Source organism: Leucopleurus acutus (genome assembly GCF_964270905.1).
Source record: "Leucopleurus acutus genome assembly, chromosome: 3".
Classification (NCBI taxonomy): domain Eukaryota; kingdom Metazoa; phylum Chordata; class Mammalia; order Artiodactyla; family Delphinidae; genus Leucopleurus; species Leucopleurus acutus.
The window spans coordinates 63643281-63668123 of NC_139145.1; the positions used below are offsets into that span (position 1 = coordinate 63643281).

Sequence of the window (24843 nt, forward strand, 5' to 3'; positions counted from 1 at the left end):
GTCCTGTAAGTTATTTCCAGACGCTGCACTCCACCTTGCTCACAAGCCCTGGAGGAGGCTCAGGGCAGGCTGGGGATTTCACAGAGTGCTCATTCCTGCTAACTATAAAATTAGCAGATTGAACTGTTTCTTTTTTCCCTTACAACATTTGCATCTGGGGGGAGGTGCAGGACAGGGAAGGCAGGGGAGAGCGCCTGTGTATCCCCCTTTAAATGTTAAAAAAGAAGACGAAGATGCCAAATCCATCATCTCTTGATTATGGGCCTCAGGGAGCTGGCTGCCCGCAGAGCGGGGGGCCAGCAGGGGCAGCACTGTGGCACCTCTCCAACCCGAGTGTCTCTGGCAACCCTGGGTTGAACCTTGCTCCCTGTCACCCCCAGTCTTCTGGCATAGTTTTTGCCCCATAACTTTCCCAACTTCCCAACTTCCCAAACACTATGAATGCTTTTTCTTTCTTTTTGGACTTGAAATATAGAGGTGTGTGTGTGTGTGTGTGTGTGTGTGTGTGTGTGTGTGTGTGTGTGTGTGTGTGTGTGTGTGTGTGTGTGTGTGTGTGTGTGTGTGTGTGTGTGTGTGTGTGTGTGTGTCTTCTAGTAGCTATATTCGGAACTCAGTGTTTCTAATAACCATATGCCAATAATCACTTGAACACTCAACTTTTCCCTTGATTACAAAAGCAGGAAGTCTGTTATGGTGGTCTGTTTTTCTTCTACACAATAAAACACATTGTCTGCTTACTGTACCAGTATTTGGCTAACATTAAACCCTGGGGGAAGCTGAAATTGGAACCGTGAACAGCTAATTTTCAAAACATTTGTTTAATGTAAATTGTGGTACCAGCTCCCAGAAACAGCGGAGAACCCTGCATCTCCAGGTTTAAGTGGAATGTTCTGAAAATAACCTTTCCAGAGACATGCAGACAAAGCCTTAGTAACATGCTAAAGCACTTGTAGTGAAAGGGAGTTGGTATTTTTCAAGTGTCAACACTTGAATTCCAAATCATAATTTTCCCCCCAATTCTATGTAATTGGAAGGTTTTGAAAGTCTCCAGTTGTGACAGCTGAGTCAGCCGTAGTGGAAACTGTTAGAGAAGGTGACAGAACCCACCAGGGGCTGGGCATCCGGGGCCCTGGCAGTGCCTTGGGGTTCCTCCTTCTACTTGGGTGGCCTCAGGCAAGTCTGTGCCTCAGTTTACCCCCTGCCGTGAAATGATGGGGTCCATCCCAGCCCTACAATTTACTGACTCTAGTGAATGTTTGCATAATGTCTTTGTGTAGGTAATATGTGTGAGAGTTTGGATGGTACAAAGAGTGTGCGGTAATAAAATCTCACTCAGTCCTCCCACTTCCCAGAGCAGTCTCTGGAATGAGTTTTCATGTACCCTTTCAGAAAGTCTAAGCACATAAAAAGCACAGAGATACATAAAGTCTTCCCCATCCTACTGGCCTTTAGAGTGTGTGTGTGTGTGTGTGTGTGTGTGTGTGTGTGTGTGTGTGTGTGTGTCGTGTTCCCCACTGTTTTTGCAGTGTGGTGTCAGTGGTTACTGGTGCCAGCTCATCTGGCTTTATATTCCAGTTCTGCCAGTTGCTGGCTGTGTGAGGTGTGAGTTGGGGGAGTTACTTCATTCCTCTGGTATCTCAATTTCCTCATCTGTAAAATGGAGGTATAACACAGGGTGGTTGGGAGGCTTAAAAGAGGATTCATGTGAAGTGCTTACAGCAGTGTCTGGCACACATGTCAGCTGCCGCTGTTACTCCCTTGGCAGTTCTTACTCATCTTGGCGTGTGGAGCTGCTTTCGTCTCTCATGGTGTGGCTCCAGTTACTGATACTGTAGGCAGGAGCAATGTACCCAGTTCTCTATGGATTGTTCCTCGTGTCCATCCTGACAAACAGTCCGCAGTGACCATCACTGTGTGTGGGTCTCTGCATAAGTGCAAGTGTATCTGTAGGAGAAAGTCCTCAAGGTGGACTTACTGAAGCAGAGAGTGTATTTTTTAACTCTGATGGCTTATCATCCCATTAAGAAATTTCAAGAGTGGACTTATTTACACATCTGACACTGAGTTGTTGAAAGAAGATGCATCCATTCGATCCATATTTATCACATCTACATGTGCTTGTTCCCCTTCTTGGTAGTGAGGGTACAGCACCTTGGTGCTCAGGGAGCTCTGGTCTAGTGAGGGAGGTAGAGTCACTGCACAAGGGGGGGGGCAAGTGGTGCTCCGACCACAATAAAGTGGAGTGATGGCACGGCAGTGTTGTCTTACATAGGTGCTCAGGGGAGGCTTCTCTGGTAAGGTAACACTCAAGGCATTTAAGTGATTGAGAGGAGAGAGCTCCTGGCACAGGGGGGAGCATGCCTGGCTCTTCCCGGAGAGAATGGGACAGTCCTTCATGTGGGGTCCCCAACGTTTCAGAGAAGCCTGGGGACTCTTCTCAAGATAAGGTTTTATTTATTTTTTTAATTTTACTTTTTTAAGAGAGACTTGGCTGGCCCCAAATGATTGTTTGTTTTGTTTAAATTTTATTTATCTTTTTGGCTGCGTTGGGTCTTTGTTGCTGTGCACAGGCTTTCTCTAGTTGTTGCGAGCGGGGGCTACTCTTTGTTGCGGTGTGCGGGCTTCTCATTGCGGTGGCTTCTCTTGTTGCGGAGCACGGGCTCTAGGGCACTTGGGCTTCGGTAGTTGTGGCGTGTGGGCTCTAGGGCACTTGGGCTTCAGTACTTGTGGCTCGCGGGCTCTAGAGCGCAGGCTCAGTATTTGTGGCACACGGGCTTAGTTGCTCCGCGGCATGTGGGATCTTCCCGGACCAGGGCTCGAACCCGTGTCCCCTGCATTGGCAGGCGGATTCTTACCCACTGCGCCACCAGGGAAGTTCAAAATAAGGTTTTAAAATGCATAAAATACCGAAGATTCAAAGGAAACCATTTATGCCTAAATCTTCAAGGTTAAGACCCCTGTCAGAATGCTCACCAAGATTCATAGGATAATCTTTAAGGTATCTCCAAGAAGGCAGTTTTTGCCAAAAGTTTTGATAAATAGTCATCTCACCTAGGATTTTTCAAATGTAAACCCGCTCTACCACCCCAGTTGAACTCCACCCCCATATGTGAATCACTCTTCCCCATCAAGAAGATACACTTGCTCCTCACTGCCTGGCAAAAAGCCCAAGATGATTTTGGGAGAGCGCCTCTTTCTTTTTGAGAAATATTTAAACTGCAAATGAGTGATTAATGTTCTGGTAAGGGATGCCAAAAAAAGGGATTGGTTCTTTTGAGAAGCTGCCATCCTTGCAAAATTTTGCTGACTTTTTAATGAAATTTCCAGAGATTCAAACAGCAGAGCAAAGGAGACTAGGCGTAGGTAATCTTGGGTTGATAATTTCACACAAGTCTTTTTGGACACTCAGTTCTACAGATTCTTAAATACGTCTCCCACTGACTCTGACCTTACAGGTTTTCTGCTGCTCAAAACAAAACTGGATGTATGCACAATACATGGAGTTTTTGGATTTGTACAACAATATGAATTTCTAAAATGTCAGTCTTTTTTTTTTAACATCTTTATTGGAGTAAAGTTGCTTTACAATGGTGTATTCATTTCTGCTTTATAACAAAGTGAATCAGCTATACATATACATATATCCCCATATCTCCTCCCTTTTTCGTCTCCCTCCCACCCTCCCTATCCCACCCCTCTAGGTGGTCACAAAGCACGGAGCTGATCTCCCTGTGCTGTGCAGCTGCCAATCATTTTTTTTTAACTCTTTATTGGAGTATAGTTGCTTTCCAATGTTGTGTTAGCTTCTGCAGTACAACAAAATGAATCAGCTATATGTATACATATATCCCCATATCCCCTCTCTCTTGAGCCTCCCTCCCACCCTCCCTACCCCACCCCTGTAGGTCATTACAGACCACAGAGTTGATCTCCTTGTGCTATGCAGCAGCTTCCCACTAGCCATCCATAAAATGTCAATCATTTTGGAGATGGACAAAGTATTGCTTGCTAGCTTTTGTCCTCCCTGTGCCAGGTTGTGTAAAGAATCTACCATCTACTCTCACCATTTCATGTAAGAAAGGGCATTTTAATACCAAGAAGTGAGGAAGGGACTTAATCGCAGACTACAGACCTTAGGAAAACTTAGGGCACAGTTGTTACGATTGGAATATAGTGACATCTCCCAAGGCAACTGTGTAGACCTGAAGCACCGTGTCACGGGCTGCACGCCTTGCAGGGAAGAGGCAGGTGTTGGTTGCCAGGTGGACAGACTGTGAGAACTGGGAAGGAGCAGCTGGTCTTGCACAGGGTTTGCCACTTTCTCTGCCTTGGCCACTTGTTTAGTCAGTTCTCCTGCCTTATCTCACTTTCCTGATGAGGAAGCTAAGTCTTAGGGAATGTGAGCCATGTACCTAAGGCTATGCAGCTAGTAGACCAGGGGTCAAATGCAGGACTTTAGAGTTCAGATAAAGTGTTACTTGTGTGTCCTGTGACTATGGACTACGTCCCTAGGTAGAATCCCCTCTGGTCTGATGGTAGAGGGCTGCAAAGCCGCCCACTGCAGAGTGAGTGGGGCAACACCTTAAAAAACTTTTTTAAAATAACACATTCTGGCCTCTCATTAAATTTGTTTGTACATTCATGATATATATTCTGTTTATAATTTCCACCTCTTACCCTCTACAACATTCTTTTTCTCGGTGTATTGAATTATAATTGACATAAAGCACTGTATACGTTTAAGATGTACAGCATGATTTGACTTGCATGTATCATGAAATGACCACAATAAGGGTAGTTAATATCCATCATCTCACATACAGAAAAAAATGGTTTTTTCCTTGTGATGAAAACTCTTAGGACCTACTCTCAACAACTTTTCCTACGTATCATACAGCAGTGTTAACTATAGTCATTGTGTTGTACATTACATTCCCAGTACTTATTTATCTGATAACTGCAAGTTTGTACCTTTTGACCACTTTCCTCCAATCATCCCTCCTCCTCCAACCCTCTGCCTCTGGTAACCACAAATCTGATCTTTTTTCCTGTGAGTTTGGGTTTTTTTGTTATTGTTTTTTTAAGATTCCACATATAAGAGGGATTATGTGGTATATGGTATTTTAATTTCTCTATCTGACTTATTTCACTTAGCATAGTGCTCTCAAGGTCCATCCATTTTGTCGCAAATGGCAGAATTTCCTTCACTTTTATGGCTGATGAATGTTCCATTTTGTTTTATATAGGGGGGTGTGTGTGTGTACGTGTATCGTATTTTCTTTATCCGTTCATCCATTGATGGACACTTAGGTTTTTTTCCATATTTCCATATCTTGGCTATTATAAATAATGCTGCAGTGAACATGGGGTGCATATATATACTTTTGAGTGAGTGTTTTTGTTTCCTTTGGATGAATACCCAGAAGTGGAATTGCTGAATTATGTGGGAGTTCTCTTTTTAATTTTTTGAGGAGCCTGCAAAATGTTTTCCATAGTAGCTGCTCCGGTTTACGTTCCCACCAACAGTGTACCAGGGTTCTCTTTTCTCTACATCCTTGCCAACACTTGTTATTTCCTGTCATTTTGATAATAGCCATTCTAACAGGTGTGAGGTGCTGTATCATTGTAGTTTTGATTTGCATTTCCCTGATGATTAGCGATGTTGAGCACCTTTTCATGTACCAGTTGGCCATTTGTATGTCTTCTTTGGAAAAATGGTCTTGAGTTTTTTGCTCTTGAGTTGTCTGAGTTTGTATATGTTTTGGATATTAACCCCTTGTCAGATAAATGATTCACAAATATTTTCTGCCATTCCATAGGTTGCCTTTTCACTTTGTTGATTGTTTCCTTTCTTGTGCAGAAACCTTTTAGTTTGATATAGTCCTACTTGTTTGTTTTTGCTTTTGTTGCCTTTTTTTTTTGGTGTCAAATCCGAAGGCATTGCCAGTACTAATATCAAAGAGCTTACTGTCCGTTTTCCTCTAGGAGTTTTATGGTTTCAGCTCTTATGTTCAAGTTTTTAATCCATTTTGAGTTAATTTTTGTGTACACTGTAAGATGTAAGCGGTGCAGTTTTATTCTTTTACATTGGCTGTCCAGTTTTCCCAACACTATTTATTGAAGACACTGTCCTTTCTCCATTGTATATTCTTGCCTCCTTTGTTGTAAATTAAGTGACCATATATGCCTGGGTTTATTTCTGGGCTTGCTGTTCTGTTCTATTGATCTTTGTGTCTGTTTTTATGCCAATACCATACTGTTTTCATGACTACAGCTTTGTTATGTAGTTTGAAATGAGGGAGCACGATGCCTTCAGATTTGTTCTTCTTTCTTGAGGTTGCTTTGGGTATGTGGGGGTCTTTTGTGGTTCCATACAAATTTTAAGATTGTTTATTCTATTTCTGTGAAAAATGCCATTGGAATTTTTTTTCACATTTTACTATTTTTTTAAATTGAAGTATAGTTGATTTACAGTGTTGTGTTAATTTGTGCTGTACAGTAAGGTGATTCAGTTATACATATATATACTTTTTTTATTAAGAGCACATTTTATTTTTTAAATTTTATTTTATATTGGAGTGTATTTGGTTTACAATGTTGTGTTAGTTTCAGGTGTACAGCAAAGTGATTTAGTTATACGTATACATATGTCTATTCTTTTTCAGATTCTTTTCACATATAGGTTATTGCAGAGTATTGAGTACCCTGTGCTCTACAGTAGGTCCTTGTTGATTATCTATTTTATATATAGTAGAGTGTATGTTAATCCCAAACTCCTAATTTATCCTTCCCCTCCCCCCTTCCTTTTGGTAACCGTAAGTTTGTTTTCTAAGTCTGTGAGTCTGTTTCTGTTTTGCAAATAAGTTCATTTTTATTATTTTTTAATATTCCATACACAAGTGATATCATATGATATTTGTCTTTCTCTGTCTGACTTCACTTAGTATGATAATCTCTAGGTCCATCTGTGTTGCTGCAAATGGCATTACTTCATTCTTTTTTATGGCTGAGTAATATTCCATTGTATATATGTATCACATCTTCTTTATCCATTCCTCTGTTGATGGACATTTAGGTTGCTTCCATGTCTTGGCTATTGTAAATAGTGCTGCAGTGAACATTGGGGTACATGTGTCTTTTCAAAGGATGGTTTTCTCTGAATATATGCCCAGGAGTGGGATTGCTGGATCATACGATAGCTCTATTTTCAGTGTTTTGAGGAACCTCCAAATTGTTCTCCATAGTGGCTGCACCAATTTACATTCCCACCAACAGTGTAGGAGGGTTCCCTTTTCTTCACACCTCTTCAGCATTTATTGTTTGTAGACTTTTTGATGATGGCCGTTCTGACCGGTGTGAGGTGATACCTCATTGTAGTTTCAACTTGAATTTCTCTAATCATTAGAGAATCTTTCCATGTGCCTTTTGGCCATCTGTATGTCTTCTTTGGAGAAATGTCTGTTTAGATCTTCTGCCCATTTTTTGATTGGGTTGCGTGTATTTTTTTTGCTGTTGGGCTGCATGAGCTGTTTTGTATTTTGGAGATTAATCCCTTGTCTGTTGCATTGTTTGCAAATATTTTCTCCCATCCTGTGTGTGGTCTTTTCATTTTGTTTATGGTTTCCTTTGCTGTGCAGAAGCTTTTAAGTTTAATTAGGTCCCATTTGTTTGTTTTTGTTTTCATTACTCTAGGAGGTGGATCAAAAAAGATATTGCTGCGATTTATGTCAAAGAGTGTTCTGCCTATGTTTTCCTCTAAGAGTTTTATACTGTCGTCTTTACATTTAGGTCTTTGATCCATTTTGAGTTTATTTTTGTGTATGCTGTTAGAGAATGTTCTAATTCATTCTCTTACCTGTAGCTGTCCAGTTTTCCCAGCACCAGTTATTGAAGAGATTGTCTTTTCTCCATTGTATATTTTTGCCTCCTTTGTTGTAGATTACTTGACCATAGGTGCGTGGGTTTATTTCTGGGCTTTCTGTCCTGTTCCATTGAGCTCTATTTTTGTTTTTGTGCCAGTACCATACTGTTTTGATGACTGTAGCTTTGTAGTATAGTCTGAAGTAAGGGCGCCTGATTCCTCCAGCTCCATTTTCCTTTCTCAAGATCGCTTTGGCTATTTGGGGTCTTCAGTGTTTCCATACAAATTTTAAGATTTTTTTTGTTCTAGATCTGCAAAAAAAAATGCCATAGGTAATTTGATAGGGATTGCACTTAATTTGTAGATTGCCTTGGGTAGTACAGTCATTTTGATTCTTCCAATCCAAGAACATGTTATATCTTTCCATCTGTTTGTGTCGTCTTTGATTTTTTTCATCAGCATCTTATAGTTTTCAGAGTACAGGTCTTTTGCCTCCTTGAATCGGTTTATTCCTAGGTATTTTATTCTTTTGATGTGATGGTAAGTGGGATTGTTTCTTTATTTTCTCTTTATGATCTTTTGTTAGTGTATAGGAATGCAACAGATTGCTGTGTATTAATTTTGTATCCTGCAACTTGATGGAATTCATTGGTGAACTCTAGTAGTTTTCTGGTAGCATCTTTAGGATTCTCTATGTATAGTATCACGTCATCTGTAAACAGTGACAGTTTTACTTCTTCTTTTCCAATTTGGATTCCTTTTATTTCTTTTTCTTCTCTGATTGCCATGGCTAGGACTTCCAAAACTATGTTGAAGAAAAGTGGCGAGAGTGGACATCCTTGTCTTGTTTCTGATTTAGAAAAAATGTTTTCAGCTTTTCACCATTGACTCTGATGTTAGCTGTGCGTTTGACATATCAATGTATGGCCTTTATTATGTTGAGGTATGTTCCCTCTGTGCTCACTTTCTGGAGAGTTTTTATCATAAAAGGTGTTGAATTTTGTGAAAAGTTTTCTCTGCATCTATCGAGATGATCATATGGTTTTTATTCTTAAATTTGTTAATGTGGTGTATCACACTGATTGATATACAGATATTGAAAAATCCTTTCATCTCTGGGATAAATCCCACTTGATCGTGGTGTAAAGTCCTTTTAATGTACTGTTGGATTTGGTTTGCTGGTATTTGTTGAGGATTTTTGTCTGTATTCATCAGTGATATTGGCCTGTAATTTTCTTTTTTTGTGGTATCTTTGTCTGCTTTTAATATCAGGGTGACGGTGGCCTCATAGAATGAGTTTGGGAGTGTTCCTTCCTCTGTAACTTTTTGGAAGAGTTTGAGAAAGATAGGTGTTAGCTCTTCTCTGAATGTTTGATAGAATTCGCCCATGAATCCATCTGGTTCTGGACTTCTTTTGTTGGGAGTTCTTTTGGGTTTTTTTGTTTTGTATTTTTGTTTTTGGCTGCACTGCAGCTTGCGGGATCTTAGTCCTCAACCAGGGATTGAACCTGGGCCCTCGCAGTGAAAGCACTGATCCTAACCACTGGACCACCAGGGAATTCCCCGTTGGGAGTTTTAAAATCACAGTTCCAATTTCAGTGGTTTTGATTGGTCTGTTCATATTTTCTATTTCTTCCTGGTTCAGTTTTGGAAGATTGTACCTTTCTAAGAATTTGTCAATTTCTTCCAGGTTGTCCCTTTTTTTGGCATATAGTTGCTTGTAGGTAGTCACTTATGATTCTTTGTATTTCTGTGGTGTTAATAGTAACTTCTCTTTTTTCATTTCTAATTTTATTGATTTGAGCCCTCTCCCTTTTTTTCTTGATGAGTCTGGCTAAAGGTTTATCAATTTTGTTTATCTTTTCAAAGAACCAGTTTTTAGTTTCATTGATCTTTTCTATTGTTTTCTTTGTCTCTATTTAATTTTTTTCTGCTCTGATCTTTGTGATTTCTTTCCTTATACTAATGTTGGGTTTTGTTCTCTTTCTAGTTGCTTTAGGCATAAGGTTAGTTTGTTTGAGATTTTTCTTGTTTCCTGAGGTAAGATTGTATTGCTATGAACTTACCTCTTAGAACTGCTTTTCCTGCATCCCATAGGTTTTGGATTGTCATGCTTTCATTTTCATTTTCATTTGTTTCTAGCTATTTTTTGGTTTCCTCTTTGATATCTTCAGTGATCCATTGGTTGTTTAGTAGCATATTGTTTAGTCTCCACGTGTTTGTGTTTTTTGTTTTTTTTCCCTTGTAGTTGATTTCTAATCTCATAGCATTGTGGTCAGAAAAGAGGCTTGATATGATTTCAGTTTTCTTAAATTTACCAAGGCTTGATTTGTGGCCCAAGATGTGATCTATCCTGGAGAATGTTCCATGTGCACTTGAGAAGAAAGTGAATTCTGATGCTTTTGGATGGAATGCTCTATATATATCAGTTAAGTCCATCTGATTTAATGTGTCATTTGAGGCCTGTGTTTCCTTATTGATTTTCTGTCTGGATGATCTGTTCAAAGATGTAAGTCAGGTGTTAAAATCCCCCCATATTATTGTGTTACTGTCGATTTCTCCTTTTATGGCTGTTAGTGTTTGCCTTATATATTGAGGTGCTCCTATATTTGGTGCATATATATTCACAATTGTTATATCTTTTTGAATTGATCTCTTGATTATTATGTAATATCCTTCTTTGTCTCTTTGTAACATTCTTGTCAAATCTATTTTGGGGACTTCCCTGGTTGTCCAGTGGTTAAGACTCCACACTTCTGATGCAGGGTGGCAGGGTGGCATAGGGTTCGATCCCTGGTCGGGAAACTGAGATCCCACATGCTATGCAGCGTAGCCAAAAAAAAAAATTAAAGTCTAATTTGTCTGATATGAGTATTGCTACTCCAGCTTTCTTTTGATTCCGTTTGCATGGGATACCTTTTTCCATCCCCTCACTTTCAGTCTGTGTCCCTAGATCTGAAGTGGGTCCGTTGTAGCCAGCATATATACAGGTCTTGTTTTTGTATCCATTAAGGCAGTCTGTGTCTTTTGTTTGGAGTAGTTAATCCATTTACATTTAAGGCAATTATCGATATGTATGTTCTTATTGCCATTTTGTTAATTGTCTTGGGATTGTTTTTGTAGGTTTTTTTCTTCCTTTCCTCTTTTGTTCTCTTCTCGTGTAATTTGGTGACTATCTTTAGTGTTGTGTTTGGATTGCTTTCCCTTGTGTGTGTATGTATCTACTATAGATTCTTGGTTTGTGGTTCCCATGAGATTTTGATATAGCAGTCTGTATATGTAGAAGATTGTTTTAAGTTGCTGGTCTCTCAGTTTCAAATGCATTTCCTGTATCCTGCATTTGTACTCTCTTCTTGTGTGTGGATGATTTCCTACCTTTACTGTGTGTTTGCCTTTACTGGTGAGCTTTCCCATTTGTACTTTTCTTGATTCTAGTTTGGGCTTTTATCTTCTGCCTAGAGAAGTTCCTTTAGCATTCGTTGTAAAGCTGGTTTGGTGCTGCTGAATTCTGTTAGGTCTTGCTTATCTGTAAAGCTTTTGATTTCTCCGTCAAGTCTGAACAAGAGTCTTGCTGGGTACAGTATTCTTGGTTATATACTTTTCCTTTTCATCACTTTAAATATATTGTGCCACTTCCTTCTGACCTGCAAAATTTCTGCGGAAAAATCAGCTGATAACTTTATGGGGATTCCCTTGTATGTTATTTGTTGCTTTTCCCTTGTTGCTTTTAATATTTTTTCTTTGTCTTTAATTTTTGTCACTTTGACTAATATGTGTCTCAGCATGTTCCTTCTTGGGTTTATCCTGTATGGGAGTCTCTGCACTTCCTGGACTTGAGTGAGTGTTTCCTTTCTCATGTTAGGGAAGTTTTTGGCTATAATCTCTTCAAATATTTTCTCAGGCCATTTTTCTCTCTTCTCCTTCTGGGACCCCTCTAATGCAAATGTTGGTGCATTTAATGTTATCCCAGAGGTCTCTTAAACTGTTCTGATTTCTTTACATTATTTTTTCTTTGTTCTGCGGCAGTGCTTTCCACCATTCTGTCTTCCAGCTCCTTATTTCTTCTTCTGCTTCAATTACTCTGCTACTGATCCTTACTAGTGTATTTTTCATTCCAGTTATTGAATTGTTCATCTTTCTTTATTCTTTATATCTTCTAGCTCTTTGCTAAATGTCTCTCATATCTTCTCGATCTGTGCCTCTGTTCTTTTTATGAGATCTTGGCTTATCTTTAATATCATTCTTCTAAATTCTTTTCAGGTAGGTTGCCTATCTCCACTTCACTTAGTTTTTGTGGGTTTTTATCTTGTTCCTTTGTCTGGAACATATTTTTCTGCCATCTCATTTTGTCTAACTTTCTGTTTTCGTGTTCTCCTTCTGCTGGCTGCAGGACCGTAGCTCCTCTTGTTTCTGGTGTCTGCCCTCTGGTGGGTGAGGTTGGTCCTGGACTTGTGCAGGCTTCCTGGTGTGAGGGACTGGTGCCTGCCCTCTCGTGGGTGGAGCTGGGTTGAGTTTCTCTGCTGGGCAGGACTGTGTCAGTGGGTGTGTTTAGAGGTGGCTGTGAGCTCAGCACAGCTTTAGGCAGCCTGTCTGCTGATGGTGGGGCTGTGTTCCTATCCTGCTGGTTGTTGGGCCTGAGGTGTACTAGCACTAGAGCCTGTAGGCTGTTGGGTAGGGCCAGGTCTTGATGCCAAAATGGTGACCTCTGGGAGAGCTCACGCCAGTCAGTATTCTCTGGGACCTCTGGCACCAGTGTCCTTGCCCCTCCACTGAGTCACAGCCAACCCTCGCCTCCTTAGGAGACTCTCCAAGACTCGTAGGTAGGTCCAGCTGAGGCTCATGTGGAGTTACTGCTGTGCTGGGTTCCAGTGTATGTGAAACCTTGTGTGCATCCTCTAAGAGCAGAGTCTCTGTTTCTCCCAGTTATGTAGAGCCCCTGCACTTAAGCTCCATTGGCCTTCAAAGCCAAATGCTCTGATGGTTCCTCCTCCTGATGCCAGACCACCAGACTTGGGAGCCTGACGTGGGGCTCAGAACTCTCACTCCTGTGGGAGAACATCTGTGACATAATTATTTTCCAGTTTGTGGGTAAGCCACCCGCTGGGTATGGGATTCGATGATGTCATGAAAGCGCCCCTCCTACCATCTCGTGGTGGCTTCTTCTTTGTCTTTGAAAATATCTTTTTTGGTAGGCTCTAGTTTTTTTTGCCGATGGTTGTTCAGCAGTTACTTGCGATTTTGGTGTTTTCGTGAGAGGAGGTGCGCTCAGGTCCTTCTCTTCTGCTGTCTTGGCTGGGGCTCTCTCGCCATTGGAACTTGATTAGGGATTGCATTGGATCTGTAGATTGCTTTGGGTAGTATGGACATTTTAACAGTATTAATTCTTCCAGTCCTTGAGCGTAGAATATCTTTCCATTTATTTGTGTGTTTAATTTCTTTCATCAGTGCTTTATGGTTTTCACCATGCAGGACTTCCACCTCCTTGGTTAAATATAATCCTTGGTATTTTATTCCTTTTAATGTGGTTGTAAATTGTTTTCTTAATTTCTCTTTATGATAGCTCATTATTAGTGTATGGAAACACCACAGAAATCTGTGTAATGATTTTGTGTCCTACAACTTTACTGAATTCATTTATTCTAACAATTTTTTTGGTGGAGTTTTTAGAGTTTTCTATGTATAATATGTCATGTTCAAATAGTGACAGTTTTACTTCTTTCTTTCTGACTTGGATGCCTTTTCTTTTTCTTGCCTAATTGCTGTGGCTAGAGGAAAAGAGGAAAAATAAATTTTAAAAACCTTCAGACAAGTGAAAATGGAAATATAACTTACCAAAACTTATGCACCAAAAGCAGTTCTAAGAGGCAAATTTAAAACAATAAATGCCTACATCAAATATTTTTTTAAATCTCAAATAAAAAAACATAACCTGAAGGAACTAGAAAAAGAACAAATGAAGCCCAAAGTTGTTAGAAGGAAGGAAATAACAAAGGCCAGAGAAGAAATGAATGAAATAGAGATTAAAAGAACAACAGAAAAGGTAAATGAAACTAACAGATAAACTAAAGATAAGTAATCTTTCCTATTGGTTGTTCAGTAACATGTTGTTTAATCTTCATATATTTGTGATTTTTCCAGTTTCCTTCTTGTAATTGATTTCTAGTTTCATACCACTGTGGTCAGAAAAGTTACTTGACATGATTTCTTACATTTATTAGCGCTTATTTTGTGGCCTGTCATGTGGTCTATCCTGGAAAATGTTATATGTGTACTTGAGAGGAATGTGTATCCTGTTGATTTGGGTGGAATATGCTGGGTATATTTTTAAAATCCATCTGGTTTAACATGTCATTTAAGGCCAGTGTTTTCTTATTGATTTTCTGTAAGGAAGATCTGTCCATGGATGAAAGTGGGGTATTAATGTCCCCTGTTATTATTGTGTTGCTGTCTTTTTCTCTTTTAGGTCTGTTAATATTTGCTTTATATATTTATTTGCTCCCGTGTTGGGTGCATAAATATTTACAAATATTATATCCTCTTGTTGGATTGACTCCTTTATGATTATGTAATGACATTCATTGTCATTGCAGTCATTGTTTTAAAGTCTGTTTTGTCTGATATAAGTATAGCTACCTCAGCTTTCTTTTGGTTTTTATTGGCATGGAAAATGTTCTTCCATCCCTTTACTTTCAGTCTGCGTATATCCCTACATCTGAAGCGTGTCTCATGTAGGCAGCATATAGATGGGTGTTGTGTACTTATCCACTCAGTGTCTTTTGATTGGAGAATTCAGTGCGTTTACATTTAAAGTAACTATTGATAGGTATGCACTTATTCCCATTTTGTTAATTGTTTTTTGGCTGTTTTGTATTGGGTTGGCCAAAAGGTTCACTTGGTTTTTTCCATAAGATGGCTCTAGTAGCACTTAGTTGTCTTTAACTTCATTCGAAAAAAATTTTGTTAGATTGTATTGTGACAGCTGTCATATCAGCATGCATTTTATAAAAGACCTCAAAATTGGTGAATTTTTGTGTAGCCTTTTTAATACTGAAGATGGCAGAAAAAACAACATTTTAGGCATATTGTGCTTTATTATTTCAAGAAAGGTAAAAATGCAGCTGAAATACAAAAAAAAGATTTGTGCAGTTTATGGAGAAGGTGCTGTGACTGATCAAATGTGTCAAAAGTGGTTTGCGAAGTTTCGTGCTGGAGATTTCTCCCTGGACGAGGCTCCACGGTCGGGTAGACCTGTTGAAGTTGATAGCAATCAAATCGAGACATTAATTGAGAAAAAATCAACATTATACCACACTGGAGATACTGGACATACTCAAAATATCCAAATCAAGCGTTGAAAATCATTTGCACCAGCTTGGTTATGTTAATCACTTTGATGTTTGGGTTCCACATAAGGTAGGCAAAAAGAAACCTTCTTGACCATATTTCCCCATGTGATTCTCTACTTAAACATAATGAAAACGTTCCGTTTTGAAAACAAATTGTGATGGTTGATGAAAAGTGGATACTGTATAATAATGTGGAACAGAAGAGATCATGGGGCAAGTGAAATGAACCACCACCAACCCACCAAAGGTCAGTCTTCATCCAGAGAAGATGGTGTTGTGTATATGGTGGGATTGGAAGGGAGTCCTCTACTATGAGCTCCTTCTGGAAAACCAGACGATTAATTCCAGCAAGCACTGCTCCCAGTTAGACCAACTGAAAGTATCACTCCATGAAAAGCATCCAGAATTAGTCATCAGAAAACTCATACTCTTCCATCAGGATAACGCAAGACCGCATGTTTCTTTGATGACTGGGCAAGAACTGTTACAGCTTGGCTGGGAAGTTCTGATTCATCCACCATATTCACCAGACATTGCACCTTCAGATTTCCATTTATTTCAGTCTTTACAAAAATCTCTTAATGGAAAAAACTTCAGTTCCCTGGAAGACTGTAAAAGGCACCTGGAACAGTTCTTTGCTCAAAAAAGATAAAAAGTTTTGGTAAGATGGAATTATGAAGTTGCCTGAACAATGGCAGAGGGTAGTGGAACAAAAGGTTGAATACGTTGTTGAATAAAGTTCTTGGTGAAAATGAAAAATGTGTCTTTTATTTTTACTTAAAAACCGAAGGCACTTTTTGGCCAATCCAATAGTTCCTCTGTTCCTTTCTTCTTTTCTTGCTCTCTTCCGTTGTGATTTGAGGATTTTCTTTAGTGGTACACTTACATTCCTTTCTCTTTTGTGTATATACTATAGGCTTTTGCTTTGTGTTTATCGTGAGGCTTATATATAACAACTTATAACAGTCTATTTAAAATTGATAACACGTTTGATCCCATTCGAAAGCTCTATATTTTCACTCTTCTCTCCATGTTTTATGTTTTTGACATCACATTTTACACCTCTTTATCTTGTGTATAGTCCTTAATTAATTATTGTAGTTATTTTTAGTACTTTTGTCTTTTAACCTTTATACTAGCTTTATAAGTGATGAATCTACCACCTTTATATTTACCTTTATCAGTGACAAAGGTACTTGTACTTTTCATATGTTTTCCTGTTACTAATTAGTGCCCTTTCTTTTGAGCTTAAAAGAAGTCCTTTATTATTTCTTTTAAGGCCAGTTTAGTGGTGATGAACTCCTTTAGCTTTTGCTAAAGTCTGGAGAACTCTTTCTGTATTCTTCACTTCTGAAGGACAGTTTTGCCCGGTAGAGTATTCTTGGTGGGAAGTTTTTTTTACTCTTAGCATTTAGAAAATCATGCCACTCCCTTCTGGCCTGCAGAATTTTTGCTGAAAAATCTGCTGATAGTCTTATGGGTTTTTTGTGTGTGTGTCACAGGTTTTCACTTGCTGTTTTAAAGATTCTCTCCTTGTCTTTAACTTTTGCCACTTTAATTATAATGTGTCTTGGCATGGTTTTGTTTGCGTTCATCTTTTTTGGAACTCTCAGCTTCCTGGCAGGATTATCTTCCTTTTTATGGCTAAATAATATTCCTCTGTGTGTGTGTGTGTGTGTGTGTGTGTGTATCACATTTTCTTTATTCATTTGTTGATGGGCACTTAGGTTGTTTCCATGTCTGGGCTATTGTAAATAATGCTGCTATGAACATGGTGATGCAGATATCTCTTCAATATAGTGTTTTCATTTCCTTTGGATGTATTTCCGGAAGTGGAATTGCTGGAGCACATGGTAGTTCTATTTTTTACTTTTTGAGGAACCTCTATACTGTTTTCCCATAGTGGCTGCACCAATTTACAATGTGGGGCAACAGCTTTAATTCAGGTAACCATATGCAAATGAATCATTGCTGAAAATTATCAGTATTAATTATCACAGGTTAAGCTTTATAACCTGGCTGCATAGGCAGCTGCTGACTTGTATCAGGGGCCCAGGGAGCCTTTCAGGTCCCCTCCTCCCAGTAAAACCAGCTCCAATTCCCAGATGCTTGAAATTCTATCATTTAGGGCTTTCTGACCTCTTCAAATCCAAGTATCCTTGGGCAGAAGCACTAAGTATTTATCTACTTAGCAACTGCATTTCATTCCCAAGCATTTACTGAGCACCTCGTGTACGAATGGTGTTCACTGGGTAGAGTAGTGGCTTTAAAACTTTTTTGCTTGCATACTTCCTAAAGCAGTTTTGAAAATCTTCATAGCTCATACATCTAAAATTTGACAGCTAAACTTCTCATAATAAATCTAAATATCTACTACAAAGGGTGTAATTTTGATATATAATACATATTGAAATTTAAAAAGAAAACTCTCATCATTTAAATGTATCCAAAGAAATCTACTTACTGTGATGATTTGATATACCACAAAATACACAAACAGGCTCTTTTTTAACAGTTGGAAAATTTATATAATTTTACTCCTTTGAGCCCTTATTTTCCTTTCACTTGCCCCACAAATTTTTATCCTAATGTAACCCTTTTTTTTTTGCTTGTAGTATGTTAGTGATTTGCGCAACAAAATTAATGTACATAAATTTAAATTCATTTTGAAAAATTTTCTTGTGATCATAAAAGCACTAAGTATTATGGTTTCCACAGGATTGGATAGTTATCACATTTATTAATAATACACAGTTGATCAAACTGAAATACTTGACACATTTTAATTTTAACTATTAAGGAGGAAGTAAAATTTTTTTGGAACTGTATCATGTCGTGGAATGCATGGAGATAGTTTTTTCAGTTAACTCAAGTACCCTAAGGTAAATGTTGCTCATTGTAAAAATGAGTCATCGTCCTATATTTTATTTATAGGTATAAGTGCCTGGGAAATCTTGTTCACAAAAGTAATTAAATGGGACTGGAAAGGATTTTGTTATAGCAACATCGCTCAATCCTCTGAACTCTTTCTGAGTTACATGCCAACAATCACATAGTAATCTGTCATCAATTTGTTTTAATAAATGTTTTATTTTAGAACGGTTTTAGATTTACAGAAGTTACAAAGCCCGTATAGAGAGTTCCTGAATATCCCTCACCCAGTTTCCCTGTTGTTAACATCTTCCATAACCCTGGTACATTCATCACAACTAAGAAACCCGCATTGGTACGTTACTGTTAACTAAACTCCATCAATCTGTTCTTTAATGGTCTATCAGCTGTTAACTCAATTTGGTATTTCTTCAGTTTTGTTGAAAGCACAGAATTAGAAACATCTGACTTGTGAAAGGATTTGTCATCCCGTCTTTGCTTTTCTTATTTCCTGGAAAGTATATCAAAAAGGCTTTACTAAGACTCACCATGTAATTGTTGATTATACCTGTCAAATCTGATACACTTGAAGTGTTAGGAAAACCAAAATAGTGATAATTTTACTATATCTTTGCTAATACCGTGTTTCTTGTTAAAAGGCCTTCTGTCTTAGCATTTATATCAAAATCTTGGAGCATCAAATTTAGCTCATTTAATTAATGGAAAATGTTCCAGGTTAGCCACATAACCTAAATGCCAAAGCAGTCCTTATTGTTAAAGCACTTAGTAAAATTAGACCTTATTTTTCAGTGTAAGTAAAAATATTAATATGTTAATGAATTTGAGTATTAAAAGGGAAAATGGATAGGGCACGGGCCTTGCCCTGAGTTTTCTGTCCAGATCCTTCCTTCAGGAAGCCATGGCCACTTATCATATTTTATATATTTTATAATATTTCTCACCCCATACTTTGTTGATTTGCTCCCACTGGACCATCCTCAGGAGTAATGTCCTTTTTGATAATAATTGGGGGAAGGAAAAAGTACCTAAACAAAAATTGCTATTGTGCCCACTTTTCTCACTCAACAATATATCTGAATGCAGAAAATCCCCAAATGAGCCAAAATATCCATTTCTAACAGAAGTCTCATCCTTGACAGAAATAAAGACTGAGAAAGACATGCATCCCTGCTTGAGGGGTGGTGCTCATATTCACTCTTGGGAACTGGGAGAAATGGTTGTGAAGGGAGACCCAGCATGAAACCTTGATTGCAAGCATAGATCACTCTTAGGGCAGATCCACTTCAGGAAGAAGTACATTAGGCAGCAGAGGATCTGGAAAGTAATCATACCTCTCTACACAACATACCTTTGCAAGGCTCTTGGAAACCCCAGAGGACATATACTTCAGTCTGGACGATGCTGGAAAGAGGCCCAAGAGCCTGCCAAGATCCATGCTCACTGCAGGGGGTGGGGCATCTCAAGGGGACAGATAGGCTTACCAACAGCCCCCATATGGATCCTTCTCCAGGGCAGGTCTTAATGAAAGAGGGTTGGAGAGTCTTGCCTCCTGGGCTCGGAGGGTTGGAGGGTTGGAGGGTGATGATCCTTGGTCTGAGTTTTGGCTCTTTGAGAATTAAGGATCCAGAGCAGTTTGGTTTTTCCCTGCAGACGTGAATACTGTACAGGCATCTAGAAAGTGAAGACCCTGAATTAAGAGACATTTACTTGGTCTAAAGTTACGCAAGTGGTTCTGTTCTAAATTATCACTGTGAAGTTTTGCCTTTAGGTAGCTCTTTTTTTAAGATTATAAAGGTGATGAAAATACAGTTTAGCACTCTTTACTCTTGGACTTCAAAATAAGCCTGCAGCCCCCACTTTGAAAAATGCTGAGAACTAGTAGTGGTTTAGTTTCCTGTTTTCTCTTGAGTATTATGGGCATTCACCTGCCTGTTAGAAAAGCCCAGATTCACGTGGTCTCCATCTGTGCAGGCCTCATACTGACTCTTCTGTTTGTGCAAGAAGAAGCAGGGAGAAGTCAGCAAGGCAGCCAGCGCTGACAGCACGACCGAGGGCACACCCGCCGATGGCTTCACTGTGCTCTCCACCAAGAGCCTCTTCCTCGGCCAGAAGGTAGGCAAACGCGGGCCCCGGTCTGCTCGCAGGCCCTGGGACAGGTGGGTGCCTCCACCAGCAGGAAGGCTGACTGAGGACCACTCCTGGCCTCATGCGCTGGAGGAGAGAGTGGGGCCTGGGGCGGCTCTAGGAGAGGACTCAGGGAGGGCTGGAGAGGGTGCTGAGGGGAGACTGGCAGGTGAGGAGAGGAGATGGTGGTAAAGAAGAGGGACAGCAGCTCCTGTGGGGGTCAGGACACCCTGGGCTTAGTCTGTGGAAGGAGCTGTGTATATGGGATGACCTGGTCATCCTGTAGTCCTGCCCAGAAAAGCAGCTGGAAGTCAAAACTGGGTCCTAGAAAGGGAAAGATCTAGCAGGCAGCCCAGGTGTTCCGGTGGGCATGGAAGGTGGAACCTTGATCCAGGGGGCGGGATTGTTGCTAGACACACTGTGCCACCTGAGGACTCCTCAAGCCAATCGTTTGTTTGTTTTAACCGTGGGCAATATGTTTTCAGCCGCCCCAGTGATGCCAATTTGCCAGGACGCCATGGTTTTGTAACAAATGATTCACTTTTGTTGAAAATAAAAATGATGCAAAGGCTTTTAAGACCTGAGAATGAGAGTTCATATTTCTCTGTTAACGCCAAAAAAGGGGGTGGAGAGAGAGTGGGAATTACTTTTCTGAATTTTTTTTATCCTACATTAAAAAAAAAATTAAAAGCATGGATTTGAGCTTCCATGTAAATCGCATTCAGTTTGCATGTGGTGAACAACTTGGTTCTGAAGCTGCATCATTTTTAAAACCTCACTGTCAGTTTTCTTTGGCATCTCAGTGACACAGTCTTGCTCACGTCATTGCAAGTGCTCCTTCTCCCCCTCCCTCTTCCTGTCGCTAATTGCACTCAGGCTCCCATGATGCAATTCCTGTGGTGGACTCTGTGTTCCAGCAAATAACCATTACAGTGTACATTTTATAACCATTATCTGTATTTTGTATGCATTTTTCAAAGGAAAAAATAAGCAGCACTATCTGTCATCTTAAGGTCTGGGGCTTTGAAAGTTTTTGTTTAAAATATTTTTTATTTATAAAATTTCAGCTCAGCAGTGAAGGCAACCACCTGGGTTTACTTTCACACCCTTTAACCTGTCCTTTGGGTAATATATTGAAAGTTAATGTGACCTGTCATCCAAATTGCTTTGGTTTGAACTAAAGTGCAAAAAAGCTCTGCGATTTAGGACTAGCTCCAGTGTGCTTCAGATCCCTAATGCTGACGATTAGAGCCAGGACTTGGAAACAAACCTGTTAAGCAGGTAGAACAGTTCAGTGCCTGGGTCCACCCTCTCCCTCACTCCTTCCCATACCCCACTCTCACGTGCCCTGACCCTGGCCTTTCCCTTCCCTGTGTTCTTCTTGCTCTCTCCTGCTGGTTACCCCAAAGCCAGCATCAAGTCAGAACTCCTCACACCCCCTTGCTGGATTTCCGGAATAGCCATGCAAATGTCCATGTACAAATGGAGATGCCCTTCTTGCCCTTCTTGGCCTTGGGATCAGGGCCTCGTCTGCTGCATACGAGCCCTGGAAGGGAAGGGAGGCAACAAAGACTGCAGACACATTGCTAGCTCCTCTGCGACCAAGCAGTGCCCTCTCCTCCATTTTGGGCACAGCCTGGTCTCAGGCCTCAGGACCAGGCACCACAGGCAGGAGAGTACCAGAAAGTGCAGATCCAGCTAATACTGACTATACTCCACTCACGGTTGGGGAGGGAGAGTCCAAAAAGCTATAGAGAAGCACTGATACTCTATAGTCATTTACAGGCATGTTATCTAATATTATTTAGGAGATAGAGGAAAATGGAAGATGGAGGCTTGACAGCAAAACTAATGTGGCTTTTTGATATCTTGACTTTTGGAGGGAGAGCCTGAAGGGACTGGTTGAACTGGAGCCCAGTGTAACATGGTCAGCTGTGAGAGAAGGGGCTGAGTGCAGAGCCAGAAAGAACACCTGCCTTCTTTCCCGTATCACATAGTCAGGTGTGAGTGGTGAGAACAGAACCCCAAACTACCACAAGGCGGCCCTTTGCTTCCAGCTTAATGACCCAGGACACACGCATCCAGGATGAGCTACCCCCAAATCCAGCCCTGCAGGTGCCCTTTAGCAGAGTAAACTGTGTCTCCCCAAAAGTGGTGTCACAGAATAAAGCATCATCTCAAGTCAGCCTGGGCACCCTGTTAGAAGCTAGTGTCCTAACAGCCCTTTCTGGAACCCTGTGCCCTGCAGCATGAGAGGGAATAAGTATTCATAGTTGAGAGCGTTATTTTGAAGCAGGGCTTTCTGGCCCTTTATAAATAGTTTTTACTGTCAAGTGAAAGTCATGGCATTTAGTGCAAAAGGGGCCAGAGTGGTCAAACTGACACATAGGAATTTTTACACAAAGCACATTTAAAATGTCATTATTACAGACATTAATTTTGACTTGGATTTTAGGAAGTGTTTCAGAAAGGGTGCTTTACAATGGTGACTGTATGGTGCTCTGTGTTCTATGAGTCTTACTTTCCACCTGTGACAGTGAAACCAATGCTGGAATAGTGCAAAGCAAGCTGAGGTCAGAAAGGTGATACTGTGCTCGCTACAGCCCTGAAAGGCACAGTTGCTAAGCTACTTGCAGGAGAAGCTGGCCCAGGGCTTAGGAGCCTGGGATCCAATTGTAGTTGATGATAATGTATCTCACATACTGACGTCTCAGGAGTAACCGCCCTCATTGCTCTCTGATTTTACCCAGTGTTCACACACATTGTTGAATTGTTTTCAAAAGGGAAACAGTGCTGTGAATCTGAATCGACTAAATGTGTTTGCTTTGTGGTTCAGTGGAGATTCTCAGCTTCTTCTCAAGATTTAAAAAGCTTAATGTCCAAAAAAAGTGCATTTCTATAAATCTGTGTCAGTGGTAGTAAGCGATGTAGGCTTCCTTGGAAGAGTCAGTATTATTAGAAGCAGTTGGGAAAGCAGTGTCAGGAGGGCATGCGTGTGTGCCTCCCCAACTATCAGGATTGCAGCCACAGCCCTGTGGGCCGCTAGAGGCAGGGGTAGGTACCATGGGTTTTCTTCCTCAGATCCAGACACCCTAGTCCCGGGGGCTGGGGAACAGTAAAGAGAGAGGGAGCTCTTGAAGCAGGAATGAGGAGGAAAGGCCCACCACCCTCTTCCACCCTATGGCTGACGACTGGCTTCTGAGACAGTTTAGGACGCTGATGAAGCCATGCTTCTGGGCCTCCAGCAGTGCGCACAGCTGTCCTTGTCTTTGTGTGGTACATTCTAGCCTGAAACCCACCAGATGCCACCTCCAGGCCTGAGGCCTCTGGGGGAATTCAGGCTGGAGATGCGTGCAGGCTGGCAGCATAGCACAGAGGAAGGAGTCCCTCCACCCCAGAGGCCAGGGCAGGAGTGGGCCCTGGAGCAGGCCACAGGGAACACATGGTGATCCATGAGGAAGTGGAAACAGTTCTGTGGAAGACCTCACCTCTCCATCTTCCTTAGTTAAAGTGGACCCTGGGGACAGGAAAAGCGTTGCATTTTATGTGGTGGGCACAGGGAAAGGAGTCTTCCTTGTCCATTGTGAGGGAATGAGAGATACGAACAGGCTAGTCTGGACAGTGACAGGCTAGACTTAACAAGTCACTCAGATAATCTTTAAAAATCACGTTTATTTCCTAAAATTGAATTTCTGATCACATATGTGTAAAAAAAAAAGGATTGTACTATTTCCCGTAGCCAAGGAGGTCATGTCAAGGCAGCCCAGATGTCCATCCAGTAGCCCCAAGCCACCGGCTCCTTCCTTATCATGGGCAGGCTGCCTCCCGACCTGCTCTCAGTGGTGGGCGCCGTCCTCCCTTCCAGGATAGCCAGGTTAGCTCTGAGCCACCTCAGGTCCCAGCCAGGCCAAGGGCCCGGTTCCTGAGCTCTGGCCTTTCTGTTAGCTCTGCTTTCGGGGAAGCGGTTTGTTCACTTCATCTTAAAGTTGTGTCTGGATGTTTGACATTCAGTTCCAGCTCTGTTTGTGGGCCTACAGAAATCCGAGCACTGTCTTAAGTATTGGATGGCCCTTGGGCAGGAGGCAGCCTGCACTCTGCCTTCAAGGAGCTTGTAGCCTAACGAGTTCACATCAGGAGTAGACAACAAGGGTTAACTGGGCATAACCCCTCGAGGGGAGACTGGGTACTGTAGACATCAGAGGCTGGCTCCAGTAGAGGCCAGTGACATGAGCATCATGAGGTCCCCGTAGTGGAAGAGATCTTGAAGGACACTTAGCTCAGTCCCCTTCCCCCAACCCTGCAGCCAAGTGGGACCCCCCTTCTGCTCTATAACTGGCACTCTCCCCAGTGGCCAGCAATCTTTACAGATACTTTAAATTCACCATTCTGTGGTTTAAAACTTAGTTTTCCATCTTTCTCAATGTTAAGACAAGGAAGTAGTTACCTTGTTCATATTCTGAAATCATTAATGACCCTCTTCCCTCCCAGAAAATCAGACTAAACTTGGGAATTTTCACAGTTTCCCAGAAATATGATTTCCCAGCCCACAAATACGCCTGCTCTGCCATGTGCTTCAGACAGCTGTGGGCCCCTTTGGCTAAGAGGCCCAGGTGAATTTGA

General features: G+C 40.9%; 1 protein-coding gene across 4 annotated transcripts in view; it reads left to right on the forward strand.

Moving 5' to 3' along the window:
- MACROH2A1 (macroH2A.1 histone) overlaps positions 1-24843 on the forward strand; it is a 79988-nt gene that overhangs the window by 32830 nt on the left and 22315 nt on the right. For 2 of the 4 annotated variants that reach the window (XM_082836411.1, XM_082836413.1), the window contains exon 5: positions 20101-20211. In XM_082836411.1, coding sequence (XP_082692537.1) covers positions 20101-20211 — 111 coding nt within the window. The remainder of the gene's footprint in view (positions 1-20100; positions 20212-24843) is intronic. The other 2 variants (XM_082836412.1, XM_082836414.1) reach the window with 1 other exon arrangement.